Raw genomic sequence first — 25,089 nt, forward strand, 5'->3', positions numbered from 1 at the left:
TTTCATTCTTCAAACAGAAGGACAGTCTGAAGCATAGAATCACAAAATATTTTGGGTTGGAAGGGACATTAAAACCATCTTGTCTCAATCTTCCTGCCATGGGTAGAGACACATTCCACTAGATCATGTTGCTCAAAGCCCCATCCAGCCTGGCCTTGAACATTTCCAGGGATAAAGCACCAGCCACAGCCCTTCATATAGCTGATCTATTTTCTTGCAATTGAGCATCTTTTATTCTACTTCTCTTTATCACTCTCCTCGTGTTTGCCGTGAGCTACATGGACAAAAGGGATTGGGGAATTTCCTAATCAAGAACCACAGAAAGTACAGACAAAAGGAAGCAAAGATTTTATTGACATTTCTTTACACAGAACACAAGCTACACAAAATGCCACAATAAAGCATATGTAGAAAAATAGTAGAATCATATTGGCACTGATGACTATTCATTATTATTATTATTATATTATTATTATTGTCATTATTATCATCATCATCATATTATTATACAGGTTTCATCATAACCATAATAAATAAGCATTAAAATTTCACAGTGGCATCATAAGCTTTACATTCATGATCTTATTTATACAAGGGACCATGTCAGATTTCTTCAGCTTTTTTGTATGGTCATGATTCAAAGTAGTAGATTTAAAAATTAAAAGCCCTTTCCCTTAACCTATAAGGATCTGTCCACAGTAATCCATTGACTTGATCCCTTGAAGAGGTCTGCATTGGTCTTAAAAGACATTACTTTTAAAACACATTTGACCAACTGGAAAATTGGCCTTAAAAAGAACGCAGAACATTTGTTATCTTGTGGTGGTCTGACTTTGAGATGCCATGGATGCTGCTGGTTGCCATTTGTTAAGATCTTGTGGCTGTAAAAAGCTCTTCACCAGGTCAATCCACTTGCAGATTTGGTCCATTGTACCAAGAGTGCATTTGACCAGCATTTCTCAGGATCAGACCTTTAATAAAGACTTCGTAAATGCTGTTGAGTCTGAACCTACATTCCAAGAAAATTGATTTGCATTTCCATTTTCCTTAAAATATCACAGAATTGACTCAACTTCACATGTTTCCACTTAGTGAGATTAGTTTTGGTTTTTTGATGTAAGTCTCACTTAAATCTTGACAGACATAGTTAAAGAAAATTGAAGTGTGTGGCAGTTGACAAATGTTCATTAGGGAAAGGGAAGTAAATTAGACAGAGGCAGACAGAGCATGTGTTGTAAATCTTGGTGTCTTAAAAAAATAGCACAGATTTTCTAAGCTCTCAACCTCTAATTATTGCTGCTTCTGTCTGATTTGAAATAATTCTTGAGAAACATAACTGCCTCAATCAAATATAATAATGTCTCATTTAAAAGTCCAAACTGTAGTGTCACATGATGGAATCGGCTGTACTTGTATTCAAAACACAGAAAGGGTTATAATTAAAAATACCATAGACTACTCATCTGCAAAGTTCAGCCTCAATATCAAGTTACTGTATAAATTCAAATTTGCAGAATGTTGTAGTTACTGTTACATGCACCGGTTATATCATGCATATTGCTTGCCCTGAACAATCAGCCCCAAAGGAAGTACTTGGAGAATGATATATCTCTGATGCTTTGCTTTGCAGCCTGTGTGCACAAACATGGGCATGAATCCAATGCTAGTATTTTACATCCACTTTGCAAGAGTACAAATGGTTATCAAGTTCAGGGACCAACCTCTTGATTTTGTATAGTTTTTTTTATGATTAAAAACCCCATAAATTTGAAATGCTTCAAGCTGAAATTACTCATTTGAAACTCAGCCCAATATTATTTGGCAGTTGCTTATCTGAAAAACCTCAATCCATATTATTTCATTCAAAAAATTTTATACCTTGCCTTTGTTAACTAAAAATTGTAACAGTGTGCATACAGAGAACCAGTTTCAGAGCAAATTATTTACAGGAAACAGTAGGGTTTAATTCCAAGAAGTATTTTCTAAATATTTAATAAAGAAGTAAAAACTCTGAAACACAGGCTTAGGATCTTCACACAACTATGCTCCTGTCTGTTGAATTCTAGTTCACATGTCTGTTGAGGAACAGTGAAGGTCCAATTTTAGGTATTACCATTGAGCTGGGAATTAATCCAGCAGTACTCCAATTAATCCAAGGTGTTCCATTTGAATAGATACTGTAAAAATGTGCTTACTTCTGCTGCCATTGTTAACTTTAACTATTAAAAAGTCAAAGTCTGATTTTGAGAGCTACAATTTTGAAACACTTGGAAGAAAGTGTCATTAAATCAAGAATATGGTTCCAGTGTCAAAACCAGAGTAACTGTGTTTGTACATTTCATACAGGGAAAGATAAGACATCAATCAAAACCTGTCTCAGACATGTGTTTTGTTTGTAACAAAAACTAGAATGGTTAATTTTAAGTGTCTGAATTTGCAGCATGGAACAGAGGGCTAAGAAAGAGGACAGAATTCCCCCAACTTTCTTTACTGGCTAAATTAGACTCATCAACATAAACTTCCTCTAAAACAAGAAACAAGATCTCCTAAAAGACAAGTCTTTCCCACTTAAGGCTTGTATTGCTTATCAAAGGTAATTCTGTATATAGAGAAAGCTTAATTTTCTGCTGTCTCAGATGCTGTGGCTAATTGTCTAAGCATAAATGAAAGAGATTTAAGATCAGATTTTTATTTTTTTAAAGGACTGGAGTATGTTTTAGGGGAGTTATAAAGATGATTAATGCCAGAGTCTAAGACAATAATAAATAGATTCATTGTTCAAGGAAACAAGTTTTAGGTTAAGCTCTTCTACTTGTAAGGAATCTTATTATTAGAGACAAATCCAAGTAGAAAAATATCAACATAATTTTCAATTTACTTCTGAACTTTGTGTTTTGGAATATGCTGATCTGTGTTTTGACCTGATACTTTTACCAAAAATCCAGTAATATTCTAGAGTGATTTATTTTGATGAATTGGATAGGATTTTGGAAGGTGTTCTTTTTTATTTCTCTGTCATTACAGCCATCTCAGTGGGGTATATTCCTGTCACATCCTAGACAGAATAAGGGTTTATCTTTGCTTTCTCCTCAGTCTGTCAGAGCTATATCTAGACTTAGACTCACCTGGAGACCCAAAAAAGGAATGGGACAAAACATCAGTGCATGTTTTTTCTTGGCAAAACAAACACATTAAAAAAGGAACACAAGATACTCTACAAATACCAGTGGGTTTCCAGTGGTGTGGGGTTTTTCCCAGACATGCAGTGGCAAAGGAATACCATGGCTTTTCCAGACTTCTTGACTGATCTCCTTCATATTTCATAAGAAGTTCTAACTGCAGAAAAAGGAAATAGCTAATTTCCCAAACTGGAAGCATCGTCAAATATATAGAAGACTAAAATTAGTAAGAAGAGTGGCAAAGCTGATAAATCATTGATCTACCAGCTTAAAAAATGAATGCTTGGTTGAAGAGGATGGACGTCAAGGAAAATTAAGAGACGGTGACAGGCTTCCTGTCTTAGGAGACAGGGCAGCTCAGTTTGACACGTTGCATTGACCACAGAAACCATGGGGGTGGTAGATAACACACATCAAACTCAGGGCTGCTTAGATAAGCTTTGTCAGCTAATGGTGTGCCAAGAGGTTGACAAATCACTGCACAAAACAATCTGTCTCCTCCAATGAGGTGGGAGAAGCCAAGAAATGGCTCCTTCACAGGGTGTGGATGAAGCCAAGAAATGGCTCTTTCATAGGATGTGGATGAAGCCAAGAAATGGCTCTTTCACAGAAGCTCTCCAGGACAACCAGTGTAAACTGTCCCCAAAAGCAACAGAAACCTGTTTGACTGAATGATCACCACCAGCTTCCTCCTAAGTATGCTGTGGTATATATACACTGTGAATGGGAACACAGGTTCACCTCTTATGGGAATAACATACAACTCCTATGGGAAAAGACACCTTCTGTTTACATATGTATTTGGGGTACACATCATATGGGAGAGATTACGTACAAGAACTATTTTAATATCAGCATTTTTACTGAAAGGGATGACTCATTTTACATCAAAAACATCCCCACTCAGCCTTTCCCATGCATGTAGCTGCATATTTAATAGTATCAGAAATGCCTTGGCCTCTTTGCACAGCTGGGAATGATGCACATAGTCTTATCCATATAAAAGCAGCTGGAACTGGTAGATTCCTAATAGCACTTATGCTTTCAGGAAGGAATTATAAACTTCTTAAATTAGTTGCTTGAAATATGGGAGTTTTCAGCACCAAAAGCTGTTTTTAGTATAACCCCATTTACAGGATGAATAAAAAAAGAAAGGCCATCACAATATTCCAACCACCCACTCCAAAATAAATGACAATTACCTAAGACTGGACTTTCATGTGGAGAAGAGGGGGTTTTTTGTTCTTTTGCATAACTTGTCTGTGTTTGTAGCTGATATCTTTCAAAGACTGGAAGGCATGGTGGATTGTAGTAATAGTTCACTGTATCACAGTTTCACATTTGAAGAGGCAGAAGATACTTGAAGACATGAAACTCCATGCAATTAGCAGGGAGACATTGGACTTATAGAATATATATGTATGTGTGAAAATCCATTTCAGAAAGATATGATTAGGTTGCTACTCAGATAAGAGCATTTAGCAGCACTTTGGGTGAAAGTAGAGAATTGAATTTTCAAAAGCAAAGAAATCAAGTTTCAAGGTTGTAGCAGAAGTTAATTTAGTCTGACCTTTTGCATAAGATGAGTTTATACATATTTATTCTTTATGCTTTTGTCCTATGAGGGGAAGGCCTGACTCATCTGCATGTAAAGCATTCTAACAGTTTAACACTGATTAAACTCTTCTCATAAGCATTTCTATTCAGTGCATGGATTTCTCTTGGGGAAGGGCAGATGTATTACACAGGCTTCCTAAAACAGAAGAGAAACATCAGCAGCCCTGGTCACACTGGGCTCCCTCAATATCTGTGCCCAAAGTAAAAATTAATTCAGAGGGGGCTGGAAGATTCCAGTTGTGGCAACAGGAGAACAGCTCCACCTCTTAGGATTAAAGCCTCAGACAGGGAGAGGATGTGATGAGTGCCAGCAGCCAGAGGCCCTCCTGAACAGGAAAAAGGCACCAGTCTGCAGCAGAGCAGCCATCCAATGCATTTTGCCAGTTCCTGGTGCCTCTTAAACCCAGTTCAGAGTTGAGAAACTTGAGGGGGTCCAACAAAAGACCACCCAAGACAATGAGGGGGTCTAACACACAACTTCTGAGCATAGACTGAGTTAGGCTTGTCTAGCCTGTCACAAAAAACACCAAGTGAAAAAGACCTGTCTGAAAGCATGGAAAAGGAAGTTACAACTGTACCAGATGCAAGAAAAACTCCATGGAATAAAAAGGTGGGATAAAAATAAAAGGTAACAGAAAAAGCTGCAGCTCAGAAAGTTTCAATTGGATTTTTTTTTTCATTTTTTTTTGTTGTTGTTTGTTTGGTTGTTTTCCCTAGGAGTGATATATAGCAGCTGAAAGGGTATTCCGGAGTAACTGTAGTATATCCATCACCAGATGTTTTTAATATCTAGCAAGAGAAATATATGGCTGACCTTACAATGAGGTTCATGATAATCCTGCTTTGAACAGGAATTATACAGGGATACTTCCAGCTGCTCCTTCTGAAACAAAATATTCTGTCACCTGTAAAAAGGCTGGATAGGTGCATGGCAGTCTTCATAAAGGACTGAGAAAATTGACTGGAATGAATGTGTGAGCACAATGTCCCACTACTGGATAAATGGAATGGCAGTGCTGGATATATTTGTGAATCCCTGTCAGCACAGACTTCACAGTACATGGAAGAGATGCAGTCAGGTCATGGAAAGGTGACCAAGCAAATATGGGAATGTCTGGACAAAGAACAGTAGTTTAGGGCAATTTAGGCATCTCAAAGGAATTGCAAATTAAGGGAACCATGTACAGAGCCAGGGGCAGAACCTTGCAGTGGTTATGTTTGACCCCACAGGCAAAACCAAACCAGAGGAGAGTGAACTGCAGCTAATCAATCCACCCACTATGAATTTCATTACTCCAAACATCAATGGTCTAATTTTTAATTCAGTAATTATTTGTCCTGAGACTGTGGTACCACAGGCATAAAGTAACTGCATTAAAGAAGGTGAACACTAACTCAAACAGACCTGTATTTATTCTGGTTTATAGTTTGAAAACAATTCAATGATTAAATAAACACTGAAAATTTGGAGGAGGGTGTAAATTTAGCTAGAAACTGTCAATTAGATAACATTAACTATCAAAACTGCTGAGCTTGTGTGCTGAAATAAAGAAAAGCACTCCATAAGAGTTATCTATGGACATGACCTTTAGCATCTAAATAACCAGCTGGAGTGAAATATGTCAGGCTGTTCTGATGATAATTTATAAATGGAAATTTAAGTCCGCAAAGAAAATAATCATTCAGCTAGGCTGAGACATATTGGCATGCTGAGACTGCCTCAGAAATGCTCCATGACTACTCATTATATATTGAATTTCATGGGATATTTGCATAAGCCTTCACAAGTGTCTAACCCTGTTATTAAAAGTTCTCCTTCATCATCACTCTCATTTTCAATGCAGTTGTAGAAAGCAAGAGAACTTCCTTTTTTTTTTCTTTTACACGCAAAAAGCACTAAAGAAAACTACAAATTGTAATGAAAACTTTTCTTGAATTTCCAGTTTTGACACTCTTGTGATAGCTTTCTGTCTCAAGTGTGGCTCTTTTCTGGCAAGGGAACAGTGAAGAGGATTGGTCAGTGGATATTTATGAAATGCTTTGAAGTAAAATAGTGCTCAGAATTTGTGTAGGTAATTCCAAAGCTCTGTGCTAAGGTTTCAAGTCTTTAGAAAATAATCCTTTAAAGATAAAAAATTTCAATTTCCTCTATTGTCAATGGACAGACCTGATTTTGAAAACGAATTTTGAATTTCATTAACGGGAAAATGAGCATTCATTGGAGGCCAGAAAAAGACCCATTTCCTGATAGATTTTAAAAGAGCCTTATTCATATTTTAAATGTTTGCTTTTGGTCAAGGTGTGCAGTCAAAACTTGCACCCACATATGAAAAACTGAAGTAATCCAGTCCACAAACGCTGACCCTCCAGTTCCTGTCGACATCTTAGACACTCAGAAAGTGAGTCTTATTATAAATTACCTTCATAAGGAATGGAGATAAATAACTCTAAATGCTACCAAAGCACAAAACAGGATCACCCCTGCAGATTTTCCATAGCACCTACCTCTCTTCACTGATTAGAGATAGAAATTAGGCCTTTTACTTTAGTAGAATAAATTCATTTTGAAACAAGTTTTTAAGCACAAATTAGGTGAGGAAATTAAACAGGACAAATACTATAATTCTCCAAGAAGAAAAAAATCCAGAGGATTCAGGAGATGGGGTTCTCTTTTTCCACAAGATTGAAAACCAACTCCTTGAAAATCCTTAGCCCAGATGCAGGAAGAACTTACTATTCTGTCCCTCATCTACACATACTTAGTCAATACTGCAATTTCTCTCCTTCCATACTTTAAAAAATACATTCCAGAAGATATTAAATTCTTTTAAAATTGGGAAGAAATGGGCTCTAGGAAACTCAGAATATCAGAGAAGAATTTATTCAGCTATTAATAAAGGCATGATCATAGAATTATAGATATACACTGAATTGTAATAACCACACAGTTTTCAAGTTCTTAAATTCTTTTAAAATTTCAGTCCTCTTAAATGTTTTAGTCTCCTTCACGGACTTCTTCTCTTTCTTCCATCCCCCTCTCATTGTCTCTGTCTTTCAAAGCCTTGACATCTGCTGGCTCTGCTCCTCTTTTTCTACACATTGGCTATCACCTTTTCCCCAGAGAACTTGCTCATCTGGCCTACAGCCCACACTTCACCTCTGACACTGGAAAACCTCAATAGCCAAATGCACTTAACCTGGTGGAGATCCTCCTTGTTAGTTTTAAGCTTTTTAGATGCTAAAAAAAACCTTTGGAATGCTGGGCTTGTTTTTTTTTTTTTTATTTAACTGAAGAATCCTTTAGAATTGAAGGGAGTTTCACTTCAAATACAGCTGACACTAATATTGACAAGCTATAAAAAAACCCCCGAGGTTTGTCCCTCTGTCCAAGGTCCTGAAAAATCAGAGAGCTCCACTGAAGAGTTCAAGCCCTGCCCCCATAGATAGAGGAAGGCAAAAGGGACTTCTGCAGTCTGTGGGGAAAATCCTTGCAGAAATACTGAAAATGTACTTAAATGTATTTTAAAAGGCTTTATGTGAAAGGACAATATATTGAAATTCCAAAGGTTGTTACAGAAACAAAGATGCTGTCGGGGCACTTTGCTAATTTTTATGAAAATAATTCTTGCTGTATATTTATTTCCATGTAAATACAAATCTGAAACTATACTTTGATGAAGTCCAAAAACTTAGATATTATTTATATTATAATCAAAATGCAGATTAGTTTGCCATATTGTCCATAAAATTGAGTGGATTTGTAGTTCTTAGAGTCAATGTCCCATTAAAAAGAATAAAAGAAAAAAAGTGAGGGAGGTTATTCTGAGAACTTAAAGTAGAAGCTCAACTAGACCACTATTGCCAATATATCCCACAATGTTCTGCCACGGATGATAAAATCTGTGTCTTATCATTTGACAGGAATGATACTTCGCAGATTTTTCTGAGGTTCCACAGGATCTTTCTTCCATACTACACAAGATAGAGTTATGTGGACCTGATCCAAGTCTATAAACAATCCAACCCCAACTCTGAAATCTGACTGAGCCATCAAAGGATTCTAAATGAATAGGAACACTGACACCTTTAGGTATATTTATCCATCAGTCAGAACACTGGTAGGAGTACAGAACACCAAAGTGAACTTGGAAAGACCCATCACCTCTTGCAGCAAAGCAGAGACCTTTCCCCATGTCCATTCTCTCACAGTCATGCAAACAGAAGTCTGGGAATGCTGTCCAAAGCACAAGGCAAGGCAAGAACTCCCATATGAGTACAAGAACAGCTACACTGCTTTGTTTTCAGACTCAAGACTGTGAGAGTTGGTGAGTGAGACCTGGAAATAAGCAAACTTCTTTGAATAGACTGTGTACACTCACACAGCAGGCATAGGTGTAAAGTCACTTCTTTCTAAATGTTTTTCAAAATTTTCAGTTTGCAGACTCATGATCATTTTCTACAAGTGGACCAGACCCTCATACAGCACACTGGAGATTGCTTATGGTTAGAAGTTGCTTTTCTTTCCTGTTTTTCCATATAGGAGTACTACTCCTGGCTCAAAAGGGCTACACTATATAATAGCTCCACCTCCATGTCCCATTATATTTAAAATTTTGTAGACAATTTACTGAGGAAGAAGTTGTGATATGTCCGTGCAGCTGTCACTAGACTGCTGAGGCCAAAAAGTGAGAAAGAATTCCCAAACAAGAAATGGAAACCACAGGTTTCCTGATAGAATTCATTTGTTAACTGAGTAAAACTGACTGTTAACCATTAACAGTCAATTTGTAAGGAAAAAAAGAGAGAAAGAGAGAGAGAGCGAGACATAATAGTATGTACCCATTTAATTCAAGTACTGAGGTATTGTTTAAGAAACTTGTCAACATTGAATCACACCATGGAATTGTTCCCATAGAATTTCTGTCTCTATGAGGGCACAAGGTTCTTATGTGTAATACTTCTTTTCAGGTGTTTTAGTCTCACCTTTTGGTATTTACCTTCTTTCTCCTTCCTATTTTAAATACATGCATCAGTTATCAAGCCAGCCTTTTTCCTTTACCAGCAGAAACTTTTCTTGAACTAATTTTGTGGTTTTCAGTTTTTTTCTTTTGCAAAAAATTAGTTTTACTTTTTGCAACTATAAATATTTCCCTGTGGTTGTGATGTATTTTGTTTTCATTTTGTATTCTCTTATTTCCCAAATCCCCACCATCTTGATCTTAGTTTACTGATGGGAGCCTTGACACTTAAACCCAACTGTATAATTTTTTTATAGTCATTGCTAGAATATATGGAGACTTGTTCATTTTCATTTTTAAACAAATTGTATTTGCTTTAAAAAATTGCCTGCCTTCTAAACAAAAATAATTCTGAAGAATTATTCACTTTCTCTTTTTTCAAAAAACTCCTGTGACACTGAAAATTCATGAAAATGTTATGAAAATATGCAGAAAGTTATTGAAATTTGTAACTTTAAATCTGATAACTTTGTGATAAAAATCCTACTGCAAATTTAATGAAAAAATTAAAAATTGGGAAATACGTTCTTTTTCAAAACTCTTAAAAACAACCTAGATATCATTTCATGAATAAAGTTTTAAATAGTTCAACCAGCTGTAACCATATAATAATTAGGACCGTATACAGCACTGCAAATGGGCATTAACAAAGTATGTAGAGAGTATTGCAGAGGATCCTAAGACATTCTTATATTTTTAAAGCTTTCCATAATCCTTACCATTCTATATCTCCAGCCTTTATTTTTCCAAATATTTGGGGTTTTCAAGGGTATAACTGGCTAGACTTTGAATTCCATATCAGCATAATAAATTAAAAAAAACCAAAGAAAATTGTTGGAACAAATGGACTTAGATACAAATTCAAACATAAAAATTTTAACTTTAGGATTGTAACACAGTCAGTTATGATCCTCTATAAATGTAAACAGAAGAAATGTTAACAGATCCCACTGATATTTTACAAGTAATCCAATATAGTCCTCTTGGTTTGGCAGCTTGTAACACAAATTAAATTCTTCCCAAACTACAGTTGGGGCTTCTTTTTAAAGACAAATATTAATTTTTTTTTCATTCTATGTAAAATATTTTACTCCTTTCCATTATTTTAATGTACAATTTGTATGTTACAAATTATTACCAGTAATGGAACCATCCAGGTATTTTCTTCCATCAAACAGAAAGACTGAAACTTTCATAAATGGTTTTCAGACTTTTCAGTTCATCACAAAGAAGGTTTTTACCTGAGTTCACATACACTTGTTTCCTTGTGTGTTAACTACTCCAAAAGTGCTACAAATGTAGAGCTTTGTTAATACATAAATTAGTAGTAAATAAATGACAGACAAGTTCATGGTTTAATATTCAGAAGAAATGGGAATTATATTGGTCCAATAAGATTTAGAGAATTAACCTTCTTATTCTGATTCTGTACTTCAGAAGTGGCTCATGTCTTTATGTGGACAAAAAACATAGAAACTGAAGAGGAATATTTATTTCTCCCAAAAGCACCAATACTTGGAAGCTTGAATGCCTTAAAGCCATAGCACTTTATTCTCTGAAAGAGAAATGGAAATGGAAAGTTTGAAAGTCCCACCTGATCTCATTTCTAACATTGCACTCTGTTGGCTAAGGAAGTCTCCTCCACCCAATGGAAAGGTTGGCCTCTGTTACCCCATACTTCAGGCACTATTTGAAGTAGTTGAGTCCTGCCACGAGGAAAAACTTCTCCAGGAAAAGCTCGGAGTCCAGCACGGCAATGTGGGCAGCCCGGCCTATCAACGTGTTGGCGGTGTTAGGCAGAGCGTGAAACACGTTGTGTCTGATCAACGTGCAGTCCTTGGCCCCAATCAAAGGCTGGAGCAGGTTGTTGATCATTTCTGCGTAAACAGGACCTGAAAAAGGGTTGAGATATCACAACTACATGCCAAAGCTCCCAGACCTTCTCTTTTCTTCCAGTATCATTTAATTACAGTCTCAGTGAGAAGGAAAATGGAAGCAAGGCCAAAAATAAATGTAAGAGACAGCAATCCAGTTCAAAGATTTGCCAGGTACCAGAGTGGTGCTCTGATATATGGTTTCTTTGAGCTAGGTCTTATAAGCTCTTGGAGATTTATATCACACCCAAGATAGCTCAGCTACCTTAGAAGGTATAAAATCGGCAGGATGGCTTCTGTGGTAGTGTTAGAAACAGAAAAGTTTTAATAAAAGGCAAAATAACAAAACTCTTTACACAGAAAACCCAAGCCAAGTGGAAGAGGTTCTTGCTCCTGGTAAAACACCCCACAAAATCGATTAGTATCTTTGTTCTCTTATTTTTCTAGTAAATTGCTTAGACTGGACTTTTTGGCTTCTGTCCAATTAGCTATCCTTAAGTTTGAGGTGAAGTCCCCAAGGTCCTATGAGGTGTCTTTTTACCTAATTGAGGAAAGAAACTTCTGGGCTTTTTTCCTTTTTAGGAGACAAAGGATAGTTTTGTCACTCCATCAAGAGGAGGCACATTCCTACAGTGCTCATCTAATGGAGGCATTGGCCACAAGAAGGGATCTGCTGAAGCTGCTTAGCATGAGCCTGGGACATCCTCAGCCAGTGTTTCCCCTGTCAGTGAAGAAAATGCTCATGCTTCATTTAAGGGAGTGGGGTTGGACTCACACTGCCTATGGATTCAAATGTGAGAGGGTCTAGCATGACACAAGTCCATTTGGATTTCTCTGGTGATTCTAATGCAGGAAAGGCATAATGTAGAGATAGTTGAGGTGTTTATAGGGGCAGAAACAATGGCTCAGGAAACATTTGCAGATAAATGATCTGATGTATTGATAAATGTAATAATCTGCCTCCTACTAGATAAATATGTACCCAAGGAACAACCACTGTAGGTGAGTTGAAGAATTTCCTTTTAATTCATGTCTGAGGTAGCTAGAAAGAGCTGTCATTTAAGTAAGAGGTGTGAAGGCAACCATGCTGAATATTGGGCCTGTGTGTCTCTTTCTGCTTCCAGAGAATACCTCCATTTCTAAGTAATCACGTATGTGAAATGGGTATGAAATTGCACTGAACATTATTCCTGGATGTGGCATCAAACTGAGGCCATGAACATTTTATAAATGAACAAGACTGCTAATAACAAAAGCAATACACACAGCCTGAGATCATAAGAGGGCCTCTGGTGGTGTGAGTCCTGATGTGTTTTACAGATTTTATTATGAAAAATATGATTTTAGATCTGTCCCTTAAATTATCTTGCAGTCATTTAAACACTATTAAAAACAAAGAAAAACCCTTCTTACTTTGGATGTGTTGAGAAAGATTTCATTATGTGAAAAAAAGGGGAAACAGTACAAGTAAATCAGTAGACTACAGAAAAACATTGTCAAGAACTAGTTCTATTATCATTTTAAAAATAAAATTAGAGGGAAGGGGAGGAAGCAGTAAGAAACCTTTGATTATGACCTGATTGAAATTTGTTTTCATCAGGAAAAGAGCTTCTTGTAAAGCTTCTTTTATTGATTTCAGTAATTTCCTGTGGGAAACGAACACTTTCTTGCTTATCAAATAAACATTTGAGTTTTCATCATGTTGATGAAAAACCTTTCTAATGTAATGACCTCAGTTGCACAGAAATGCAATTCTTCAACAGCCTTGGGAATATATAAAAGAACTTAAACATACCTGTGTGTCTGTCCTTAAGTGCATTTTTGCACATTTCTATTCTTGCTGAATGAAATGGTACGTATCTATCTTGGGGTGAGGCCACTAACACAACATTTTTAAAATACTGAAGACCTGTGGCAAACATATTAAATACATTAATCACAATTAAGCACAGTGATGAAAAATAAAACATTGTCAGCATGATTATTTCATGTTCAAAGGCTTTTGAGTACCTATAGTGCAAAATAGATTATAATTATTAAAACATGCAACAGAATATTAGAAATATTCATAACAGCTTCAACACATTTCTGTTGTTTCTGTGAACTATTTGTTACTTATCAACACTCACACATGTTAATTGTAAGTTAACAAGGAAAAGTAAAAACTGTCTGTAAACAAATCTTTTTATTAAAACCTTATTCTTGCAAATATTTATACCTCTAAACAGGATCAAGTTCAAAAATAACACCATAAATTAGCAAAATTCTCAAAAAAAATAGAGAGAGAGAAGAAAAAGAATTGCCATAATATCATACTGCTACATTGGTGTTGAGTGAATCTTACAGTCCATCCAGTCCCTGCGTGCAGCAGTCACTTGACAAATCCACACTGCTGGTACATCAACTGAAAACCCCAAATCCTGCCTCTTCCCTGGAGCTAATGGGGCCACTGATGAGCTCCTGCTGTTTGACCTGTCTATGGTCACTTGAGTTCTCCATCACCCACATTTAACAGAAAAGCAAGAAAATGGATACTGATGACGTAACCTACTTGTTCAGAGAATATCCTGAACACAGAAGAGCTGTGGATTTGTCCTTCATCTTTCCCTCTCTCTTATGGGAAAGTGGTCCAGAACCAGAGCCAGGCTGGATGGGGCTTTTAGCTGCCTGGTCTAGTGGAAGAAGTCCCTGTCCGTTGCAGGGGATTGGAGCCAGATGATCTTGAAGGCCCATCCATGTCTCTATGATTCCACAACTATGATTTCCAGACTTTTATAGAAAATCTGACCATCACCACCACAATGAAAAGTCCTGCTGGCTGCCTTTCCAAAACCTGTCTTAAGGTGCTTATAATTTTCTTCTTGTGCAGTCAAACCAACTGAGTCTGTAACTTTGGTCTGAAGTGAAAGATAGGAGAAGCCCCAGTAAGTGCTACCATAACTAAAACCTTATGTGAAGAGGTTCAACAGGGAAGGATATTTTATTGTGGGTTTTGTTTTGGTTTTTATTTTCACAACAAGCATGAGGAACATTTGTTAAAGAGATTGAAAGGTAGCAGGGACTTCTACTTTAATAAGAAAGTCAGAAATTGCTGGAGGCTTAAAGAGTCATCTGGCAATGTAGGTACAAAACTGCTTCTGGTATTTCTCCCTCTGTAGGTTCTCCCCACTTCTTTTGGGAGCAGGTGCCAGGGTAGGGACATCTCTCTATTGACTCAATATTCCAGCTCATACATTCACCTATGGACATGTCCATATCTTTGGATATTTTGCCTAAGCATCTACTGAGGTGATTCTGACTTTACAGACAACTCTCTCTGCATTTAAATTTCTGCTTTCTCCATTTTCAAGGACAACACCTGCATTTATAGCCTCTTATATCTCCAGTCTACCAAGTTAACAAGCAGCAAATTGCTTTGACTCACTACACATGCTTGAGAATCCATTGCTTGGGAAGTTAAAATATGAGCTTTTTGTGTAGACCCAATTTTATTTTAACATGACAGTAGTAAAGCAGCCATCAACTGTATTAAATGGAAATAAGAACTAGGGAATCAAAGGGAAAATTCAAATAACACCAATTTACATTGACTTCCTGTCATTGATTATGTGGCATATCTGTGAGATTTAGATGTTCTATTCATATTAACATAATCTTTCTTTCCTATTAGCAGTGTACAAAAGTATGAGAAAAGAATTAAACTTCAAGTAGTGACCTTGTCACTACCTACTTAGCACCAGTTTGCTCACACTCAATATTAAAAATAACTCTTAAAAGAAAACAATTGCTTCAACAGAAGGATCACGTTTGCATTCTTGTCTCAAGAAACACCTGATTTATTTAATTTATTCATGACAGACTAAAGAATAGGAAAAAAGATTCTCTATTCAGACATCATTTTTCTAGTGTGAGGACATACATCTCTCTCTGTAGTACAGAAGTGTCAGTACAGACATGAATAAAATTTGCTCTTCATCTCACAGAGTCATATTTCCTAGAGACAAGAGATGTTAAACTTACAAAAAAATAATAAAAAAGGAAAAATGGTTTTCATCTCATAGCATAAATTAAGGTATGATGGCCTGTCAAAAATGATGTTTCTTTCTCGAAGAATATAAACTCAGGTGCATGTTTACTACAGCACGAAGGTCTTATTTAACGCTAGCAGTTTGGCAAATATGTTATCTGATAACTTTCACAGAAAAACATGCACAGATGAAATTGATATTAGATTTTAGACAAGGCAGCCCTTTTTAAAAGGATGTTTAAAGAAAGATCATTAGCAAAATGCAGATTTCCTTTGCTCCCTGGAGAATAGGACAATCCAGCACAAGCCCATGGAATAGCTCTTGGCATTTGCAAGGCTCATCAAGCTCCACTCACCCGTTTTTTGGCTGAGCTGATAGAGGAAACACTTGCGTAGATCTGCGTTGTCCCTGAAGGTCAGCTGCAAAAGCGACCCTGACTTTTTTAACTTCTGCATTAGCCATAGACCTGGAATTAAAATTGGCACATAGTTTTATCCTTTGTAAATCATCAAGCAGGAGAGTTAAAGACATGTGCCTATAGTAAGGATAGCACTGTAATTTTCTAGAAGTCTTGTTTGTTCTTACAGTCCTAATTAACAGGGAGAAAAGTCTAAGGGTCTCACAGGATAGAGGCAACAGTTTTAAACTAAAAGAGGGTAGATTTAGGCCATATCTAAAGAAGAAATTCTTTCCAATGAGGGTGGTAAGATGCTGGAAAAGGTTTTCAAGAGAGATGGTAAATGTCTCATCCCTGGAAATAATCAAGGTCAGGTTGAACAAGGCTTGGAGCAAACTGATCTAATTGAAGATGTCTCTCCTCATAGCAGGGGTGGAACTAGATGATCTTTAAGGTCCCTTCCAACCCAAACCATTCTATGATTATGTGGTTGTCTCTTGGTAGTCAGAAAAATACTCAGGAAGACTGAAATGTGGGACATTCCATTTCCATTATAATGTCTCGTTTTCAGCCGTGGAGATGCCTTTCTTTATTTGCAGCAGAGGAGAAGTGGGAGACTAAGTGGAAACTAAGGTTCATCTCTCACTGCTGCACACCCCTGAGCTTTCCAGGGAGCAATGTGATGGACCTTGTAGATATTGAAATTGCAATTTTTTTTCTGAAGTTTGAAAGTTTGAAGTCTTCAGCAAATATTTTCCCCAACTTCAAGGTACAAGTCATGCTACAATAAATTCCTACCTCCAGTTGTTGCCCTCTCATTCAAACTGCTGTGGGCCACAGCCAGTCAAATCTTTCCCATCAACTCTTACCTGTACTAACCAAAGTGCTGTTGTTGTAAAGGGTTCCCAGGTGAGGCCCAGAGAGGGACAGGAAGGTGTGCAACTTGTTGAGGTAATAGCGAAACCTGGGGCGAGTTAGTACAGATCGAATAATGACGTTACCAAGGGAATGTCCAATAAAACTGTTGGGAAAGAAAGAATTACATTAATAGGAAACCCATCTGTGTTTCCTTTGAAATAAACACAAAGATGGCACAAATGGCTCTGGAGGGAGGACTCTGACAGGACTTTCAATAAGATCCTTTAGTTATCATTTAATGATTTTTTCAGCCTGCAAGATTCTCTTTCATAAGAATCTTTTTCTTTCGTTCTCATCTATAAGAATGTAAAAATTAATATCACTGGTTCAATGGCTTTTGAAACAGGGCACTTTAGGAAAAGCTAATTTCACTGGATGATGCTCATGTAATTCAAACAGTTACACACTATTTGTTATCTAATAAAGCTTACCTTATTCGGGATATGGAGAGGTTGTACAACTGGATATGCTGAATAATTTCATCCAATAATCGGTCAGTCATTGTATCAAAATCAGCAAAAGTATCAGTCTGTTAAAAAATTAAATGAGTTCATGAATTAAAATATATTACACTTATTGCAGACTGATGTTATTTTTAAAGTCAAATTCAAGCAGAACTGTAACAACCGGTGTAAATTTTCTTTTTACATGCTCAAGGGGGAAGAAGGGAGATTTTTCTCAGTCTCCAGGTCCTCTTTTAAATTGAAGTTCTCCTTCAGAGAACTTCAGAGAGGTTGCTGAGTGATTCCAGAATCATAAGCATGATGCTAAAGCAGCCTGACTTGACACTGGTGAGAGCTGCTAATTCTCAGCTGCTCTAGATACCAAGGTCTGCACATGACAGAAAAGCTTTTGGCATTAAGGATTCCACAGATTACTGCAATAAAATACTTTACTGGATTATATGTTGACATGAGGGTTATGCTGATGCTAAGGATGTCATCACAAAATTATTTGGCCATCTCAATCAAATGCTGTGTGTTTGTTATTCAACAGTCATCAGTAAGAGAATGAGTGCTAGAGACAGACGAATAATTTGTTGCTTGCAACAGTACTGCCAGTTGTGAGACAATAAAACAAGCAATATATTTCCTGTCTATACAATTACAGGCAGATCTTATTCAGAACTTTGTAATTTGGCAATCCAACAGGACTCTAAATCAAACTCCTAACTAATGAGATGCCACAAAACAATCATCAAATGTTGGAACAGCTATTCAGAGTAAAGATATGAGTAATTAATGCTTTTGAAACATATGAGTAATTAATGCTTTTGTGACACAACTCATCTTGCTAATTGCAGCTCTTGCACAGGAAAACATGTCGATATTCACTTTGCAGTACAGACTTAAAATAAATGTTCTCATAAACTAAAAACAGTCCAGTAACCTTTTGCCTGTTTGTTTTGTCTGCATTGATAATTAATGATATCCTCCTAGGCTCATTATCCCAAACCTTTCATGTTGTTTAAAAGTGCAAGAATATCAGCCTGAATGTTAATCATAACCAAAATATGTCAAGTGTCATATTTCACCTGATTATATCTCCATTCTTTATTATCATTTCAGCCTGACTGAGCTTGTCAAACACATCAAAAATAAATGCCTAAAAAAGTTATTTGAATTTTCCTCTATAAAGCAAACCAGCTAAATGACTGATTTCTTGGGTCATTTTCAGTGTGGTTCTCAGAGAAGGGAAAACCAGTGCTGAGATGCTTTACAACATTAAAATAGCCATCAAGCCACCCAGGTTCCACTTCCAGTGCTGTGAGAACTTCCCCACTTTCCCAGACAATAAGATCTCTATATAGTTTCCATTATGGACTCTGGATAAATCCAAATGTTGTAAGATGTTTCATTCTCTGAAAACATTCTCTTCTCTTGGAAGAGGCCTTGATGGAAGTGTGAAGTGGTCTCCTGACTATTTTCACCTTGCTTACATTCACTGTCCAGGTCTGCTGCTGACAGAGCTGTGCGCTGGAAGTGGCAAGTTCACACACGTACACCAACCAGCCACTTCAAAATATAAAAGCTTTTGAACAAACAAGGTTAGAAAGTTTTAACTCAGGTTTCTCAGGTACTCATAAATCAGAATAATGTTTCTGACTGCACAATGGAAATCCTTATCTTGTGCATAAAGTTAGGCCTTTGGTCGTAAATATGGCTCCACTGCCAAGCAAAGCACAGGATTCATTTCTGTTTCTCTGCCTAGACCAGCAATCAATTTTTCTGGAAGACATTTCTTTATCATTCAAGGAAATAAATCCCAACAAACACTGCAACAGGAGAAACAATGGCTGGAGAAGCAAAGGGAGCTGACAACACCTGCTGGATATTCCACATCCTCCAGAGAGGTTAGCACCACTAAACTTGCTGCTTTCTGTTGGTGCTGTGCTGCAGACACACCAGGCTGCCAAGTTTGCAAACTGGCAGGATAAATCCATTTTCTTCCTCTAAGGTCTAGTCCTATTACTGCTAATGTCATTGCCTTTGACTTTAATGCCAGGAATATTTTCCAATAGGTTTGAACACCCTATCAAATTAGACAGGAATAGAACCAAGCCTTTGCACTAAATACTACATAAAACTCCCCGAATTCCCCAGGGCTTTTGTTTCACTCAGCTGGTGAAAAGGCTTTTGCTGAAGGCACTATTTCAGCAATTGAAAGGAAGACAGGAATTAGCTCTGTACTACCTGATTTCTTTCAGACATTAGGAAGTCCAGTTTTCCACCAGGAAGTCCCAGTTCAATAAAAGTCTTTACCAGCCGCAGATCTGCACTGTTACCTAGGAACAAATGGCATTTTATAAGATGCAATTCAACAGAAAAATAACCAATATAGAGTCAATTTAACACAGTAAACTTGACACCACGGAGCTCTTGCTAAGTGCTGTTAAGAACATTATCACACCTCAGGATGATGCATTGAAACTGCAAGAATACAGGAATTCCCACAGCCTGCCCAGGTGGGCTGGACCTCACCTGCTGCTGTGGGGGACTGCATAAATAGTGGGTTAGAAAGGGCAAAGATCAGGTCCAGAATAAATCCGTCCTCTATTTGCTGAACAGCAGAGGTAAGACAAAAAGACAACAAGCTCAGGTGAGGCCCCCCTGGGGACACCTCAATACCTGTGCTGGGCTACAGGACTGTACCTTCAGATGCAGGGTGGCCCATCTCATGTATTCACAATTACAGGTGGTGCTCAAATACTATCAGACTCCTAATATTTTGGGAGATGCCTCATTCTGTATTAGAAAATTCCAAAGTCTTCTGAAATCTTTTGTAGGTGAAGAAGGTATCACTACCTAATGAGAAGGGCATTCCTGCTACTGAGATATTAAATGGCAAACAGTCCTGGCACAAGCCAGTGTTTTTTTTTGTTGTTTGTTTTGGTTTTTTTTGTTTGTTTGTTTGTTTTTTTATTTGTTTTTCTTATTTTTTTCTTTTCGAAATATCAGAGCCTCTACCACTTTTTCTCCGTAGTTTCAGTGTTAATATCTACACCTTTCTAATTGATATCAATAATTTGCCGAAAGTTCACATTTAACATAACTGTTTCCTGTTTAGAAAGCATATACGTAAAAAATTCCAAGACCTGCTTGCTCTGCAGTGAAGAATGATTTTTATTCTCTCACTTTATAAAGTCAGCCACTATCTAATCTATAACAGTGTTTTGGGGGTTTAAATAACATTTCCCTCCTGGGGACATGCTGCAAAACAATCAAGCATCTGTGGAAAGACAAGGAGTTACTGCAATCCACTCCTCCTGTTCACAGGAGGACTGATGTGCTTTGGTGTAAATTGCTGTTAAAAAAAAAAAAACAAACAAAAAACCCCCCCAAATATTAGCAGCAATATTTAATATTCTCATAGATCCTTTATTACAATGGGCCAAATAGCATAATAAGGAATAAATACCTAGATAATACAAATACTTAAATTCTCCATTCTTTCATATTTGCTGAACATCTGTCCTTTTTTCTTGTAATTTACACTAAAATGACTTACAAATAGCAATTCTTCCTGGCCTTACCATCCAATCCATGGACACAGACAACCAGGTGAATTCCATCTTCCAAATTTTCTTCCTCTTCCTCTGGTGGAAAATATGGGATATCAGAAGCTAGTACAGATAAGTCACTGTACAGAAATCCTTCAATCTTCATTTCTTTTTTAAATTTTTCTTTGGCCTGATAAAAACTGGAGAATACATTAGTTAATCACAATAGAACTGGGTGGTCAGCAACAAACCTTCAAACTAGAAATGAGGAGGCTTGTCTTTGTGAGAAATTATGTTTTCAACTTTCAAGTAGAGACCTGGATGCAATTTCTCATCTATTAAGTCTGAGAGAAGTCAGAATGAAGGGAATAAACTCCATTTCTTTGTAATTTGTATACATAAAGGGAAAAACTAAAATGCATTAGCAACTCACACTTGCCAAAGGAATGAAAGAGTAGCAAAAAATAATATTCTGGTAGCTCATAAAATGAGACTGAGGTACAGAATTAACAATTTTGCCTCCTGACAATGTCATTGGCCATATAGGTACTGAAATGCAAAATGTATAATTTTTCTACCATCAGATGTGCTTATAGTCAGGTAGAAGGTGTTCTCCCTCTTCCTCATGCTAGAGTTAAGGGATGCACCTCATGTGGTAGATATTTTGGGGTTTATTTGATTTTAGATTATTTTGAAAACAGTTTAGTAGAATTTACAAGAACACCTCAATGCTGAAAGAATTAAGATAACACCTTGCCTACTAAAGGTCTAAAATTTGACACTCAATTCATCCTGAAGCATTCTGCTGCCTGAAGATGCCAAACTCTTCAACAGCTCTTTGGTTCAGTAAAACTTATCCAGATAATTTAGGAATTAATAGTCACAATGTAAGTGTAGAATTAAGTAGAAAACTGGGAAGGACAAGCTTTGGAGATATAACCTTTAAAGCTTGGGAATCTCTTAAGGAAACTTGATATAATCATTGAATCATTGAGGTCGGAAAAGACCGCTAAGATACTCAAGTCAATGATGAGCAATTACTTACATCAGCCCAACTAATTTTAAGGGGCAGAAGAATGAAAAAAATAGCTTTTGGGCCATGAATCTGGAAGGCTTGAATTCATGTGCATGAATGCATGCTGAAATGTTCTGTTTCACAATGAAGAAACAAATTCTGTGCTTAGATTTGTCAGGACTCAAGTATGGTGTATAAAACTTCAGGATGCTTTCAAAAGAATAAAAGTAAAGTCTTGGGTAGAAAATGAATTTACATGCAGACAGCCAACATTTTGGGCAGCTGAATGGATTGAGAAATTTCAGTGCTACTGTTTTCCATCAGCAAAGAAGAGACACCAAACTATACTGGAAAAATATAAGTGCTAGTGTGCCAATCTGTGAAATGGGCCCCTGTGACGTCAAGGTCACGATGCGGCACTTTTGTGTTGGGCAATGAAGCAAGAAACAAAAATAATGCCTCTTCTCCAGCTATCCATGGCTTCAATTCTCCCATTCTTCCAGTTTGAGAAGGTGAAGTTGAGACATATCAGCCAATCTGAATTCCCCATTTCAGTTTAGCTACCCAATGGAATTATTAAAGCACAGCAGTAAAATAGTCTGTGGCAAGGCCACAGTGAACGGACTATCAGGGATCGATATTCTGGTGTGGGTAACTTTGATTTCAGGAAGGAGGATCAGCTTTCAAAGATTATTTAGATACCTAAATCCCACTGCTTGTCATGGGAATTAAGGACCTGATGTCTTTGGCAGTCTCAGTCTCTCTGTGTTTTCATCCTTCCTGTCTATTTAGATTATTCATTCTATATGAACCATTTGTCTGTTTGGATTATTTATACTGAAATTCCTCAGGCAGCTGCCTCAAATACAAGCTTCCTGTATGCCTAGTGCATTAAGGTCCTGAACTGTGTCAGGTTCTCTCAGCATTACAGCTACATTAATGAAGTAATTAGTTATTCTTACTTCAGCATCCTTTCGTTGGTCTCTTCATCCATCTCATCTGAATTAGGACAGACAACTCCAAAGGAGCCCAGCGGCTGGCGCGTGATGGGGAACGCAGCCTGCTTTGCCGAGGAGCCCGCCATGGCAGGGGTCTCTTTGAGCACGGAAGAAAAGGGAAGACAGGTGGCTGTGCAAGAGATGGACATGTTAACCACATCAGCAGCCTTTCTGCTTTCCAGGGCTACTCCCTCTGTCGTGGCCAAAGGAAACCCGGTGCCGTTCGCTACAAGTTTATTCTCTTGGCTGTTGGGCTCCTGAGGACGTTCAGCCTGGTGGGCCCCTGATGCAGGGTCTGCTGAGGCAGGTGAGTCATTGAGCTCAATTTCTTGCAAGCCCTGCATTTCTGCATACACTGCTGGGCTCCCATCAGCGAGAGAGCTGCCACATTCTCCTCGCAGTGAGCCAAATTCAGTGGCGGTGTCTGAAGGAGCTGTAACAGGATAGCATAAATCTGGTACCACTTTTATGCTTTGTGAAAAACTCTCCTCTCCTGAAATTCTCCTATTGGAAGAGCCCTGTTGTACTTTTAAACTGTCCGGCTTAAGTTTATCCTTTGGATCCTCAATGCATGTATCAACCTTATCTATATTTTTGTCCAAGTAATTACAAGCCCTTGGTGTTTTTAAGCTGCACTCACCATTGCTCTCCAGTGGCAGGCACTCAGAGACTTTAACTTGGAGCTGCTTCGGACAGCTGGGTGGTCTTGTATTTTCCAAACTACAGCAAGTCTCTGGAAAACCTTTCTCCTCATTCCCTTGTAACTCAATGTTACTGCTACTGTGTTTGAGGAGGGGATTGGCATGTCTTCTGTGTTCTATTTGTCCACTTTCAGTGGTTGTTTGACACTCAGATAAGTCCATTATTATTTTTCCATCTTTATCCTCTGTTTCCATGCAGCTTCTTAAGTTGTGATCTGAATCTCCTGAAGTGGCTTCACTGTGTTTTGATATATCCACCTCCTCCGGGGGCTCTTCTGGGCTACTGATCTGAGGGGCAGAGACAGATTTTGTCAGCTTGGTAAGCTCCACTTCCCTCTCCTCTTCCTCAAAGGGCAAAGAGCTGATGGATGTGAGCGATGCCTGGATACCGCTGGGCAAGCTGGTGTTGCTTTCCGTGTGGCCACCCTCCAGGGAGTTCCGGTGGATGGCGTGCCTCCGGACCAAGTGGTGCAGGATCTCTCGGTCACTGGGCAGCTCCAGGGCCCGGCTGCGAGCATCAGACCATGCAACTGAACTTGGTTCACTTTCAATGCCTGAATCAGATATTATGGAGGAGGATCTTTTTATGACCCCTGACATCAGGGTAAATTCTTCACTCTCCTCACTTCGTTGCTCCTTTGTGACTGATTTCACTTCACAGCTGTGTGAAGGCAAAGCTTTCAAAACAGGGAGATGAGCCTTGGTGTCTGCATCCCCTGGTTTTCCAAGACTGGTCAATTCATTTAGTGCAAGCTCAGATGAAGTGAAATTAGTTTCATGATGACCAAATTCATCTAGTTCATGTATTTCAGTGCTGTCTTCCAAGCCATCAGTTCCACATGCTCCACACTCATGCTGAGCACTGGCAATAGGCGTGGGCTCACGTTTGTGAGAGTCCTTATTGCTGGGTTCCATGTCTCCACAGGTAACATCCACCCCAAGTCTATTATCTTTTAATAAAACTTCCTCGGATGTTTTAAAGTCTTCTGACATGTGTTCAGTATTGCCTGGCTCTGAGTCAGAAATAGTTTCCTCTCTTGAAAGAAAAATATTTTCAGGTCTCCTTTGGCCTTCTTTGTTTATTGTACATACCTGAGATGTGGAGTGCTGGTTTAAACCCTTAGCAGCAGCTTCAGTACCGCTGTGTAGGCATGAGGGATTCCTGCTTATCCTGTCTGTGTGTATTAGAGGAGTGTCTTTCTCAATGTCTCCTTTCATTACTGCAGTGGCATCATCTGATGCACAGTCTTCATTTTCCAGTTTTACATCCACTTGAGTATTTGCAGGAACCTCAAAATCCGGGAAAACTTCCAAATTCTGATCTAAAGAAAGAAAAAAGAAAGA

General features: G+C 37.9%; 1 protein-coding gene across 2 annotated transcripts in view; it reads right to left on the reverse strand.

Moving 5' to 3' along the window:
* Positions 1 to 325: 325 nt before the first annotated feature.
* Positions 326 to 25,089, reverse strand: part of FAM135B (family with sequence similarity 135 member B) — a 201,581-nt gene continuing 176,817 nt past the window's right edge. The window contains exons 13-21 of one of the 2 annotated variants that reach the window (XM_077189310.1): positions 23,685 to 25,067; positions 23,009 to 23,174; positions 21,065 to 21,231; positions 19,725 to 19,816; positions 17,463 to 17,560; positions 16,983 to 17,134; positions 16,072 to 16,182; positions 13,484 to 13,597; positions 326 to 11,706 (exon numbers count right to left, since the gene is read on the reverse strand). In XM_077189310.1, the coding sequence (XP_077045425.1) occupies positions 11,501 to 11,706; positions 13,484 to 13,597; positions 16,072 to 16,182; positions 16,983 to 17,134; positions 17,463 to 17,560; positions 19,725 to 19,816; positions 21,065 to 21,231; positions 23,009 to 23,174; positions 23,685 to 25,067 (2,489 nt within the window). In that variant the 3' untranslated portion in view covers positions 326 to 11,500. Of the gene's footprint in view, positions 11,707 to 13,483; positions 13,598 to 16,071; positions 16,183 to 16,982; positions 17,135 to 17,462; positions 17,561 to 19,724; positions 19,817 to 21,064; positions 21,232 to 23,008; positions 25,068 to 25,089 lie in introns of both variants that reach the window. The other variant, XM_054635636.2, reaches the window with a different exon arrangement.

The sequence above is a fragment of the Agelaius phoeniceus genome, chromosome 1 (assembly GCF_051311805.1).
Source record: "Agelaius phoeniceus isolate bAgePho1 chromosome 1, bAgePho1.hap1, whole genome shotgun sequence".
Taxonomy (NCBI): domain Eukaryota; kingdom Metazoa; phylum Chordata; class Aves; order Passeriformes; family Icteridae; genus Agelaius; species Agelaius phoeniceus.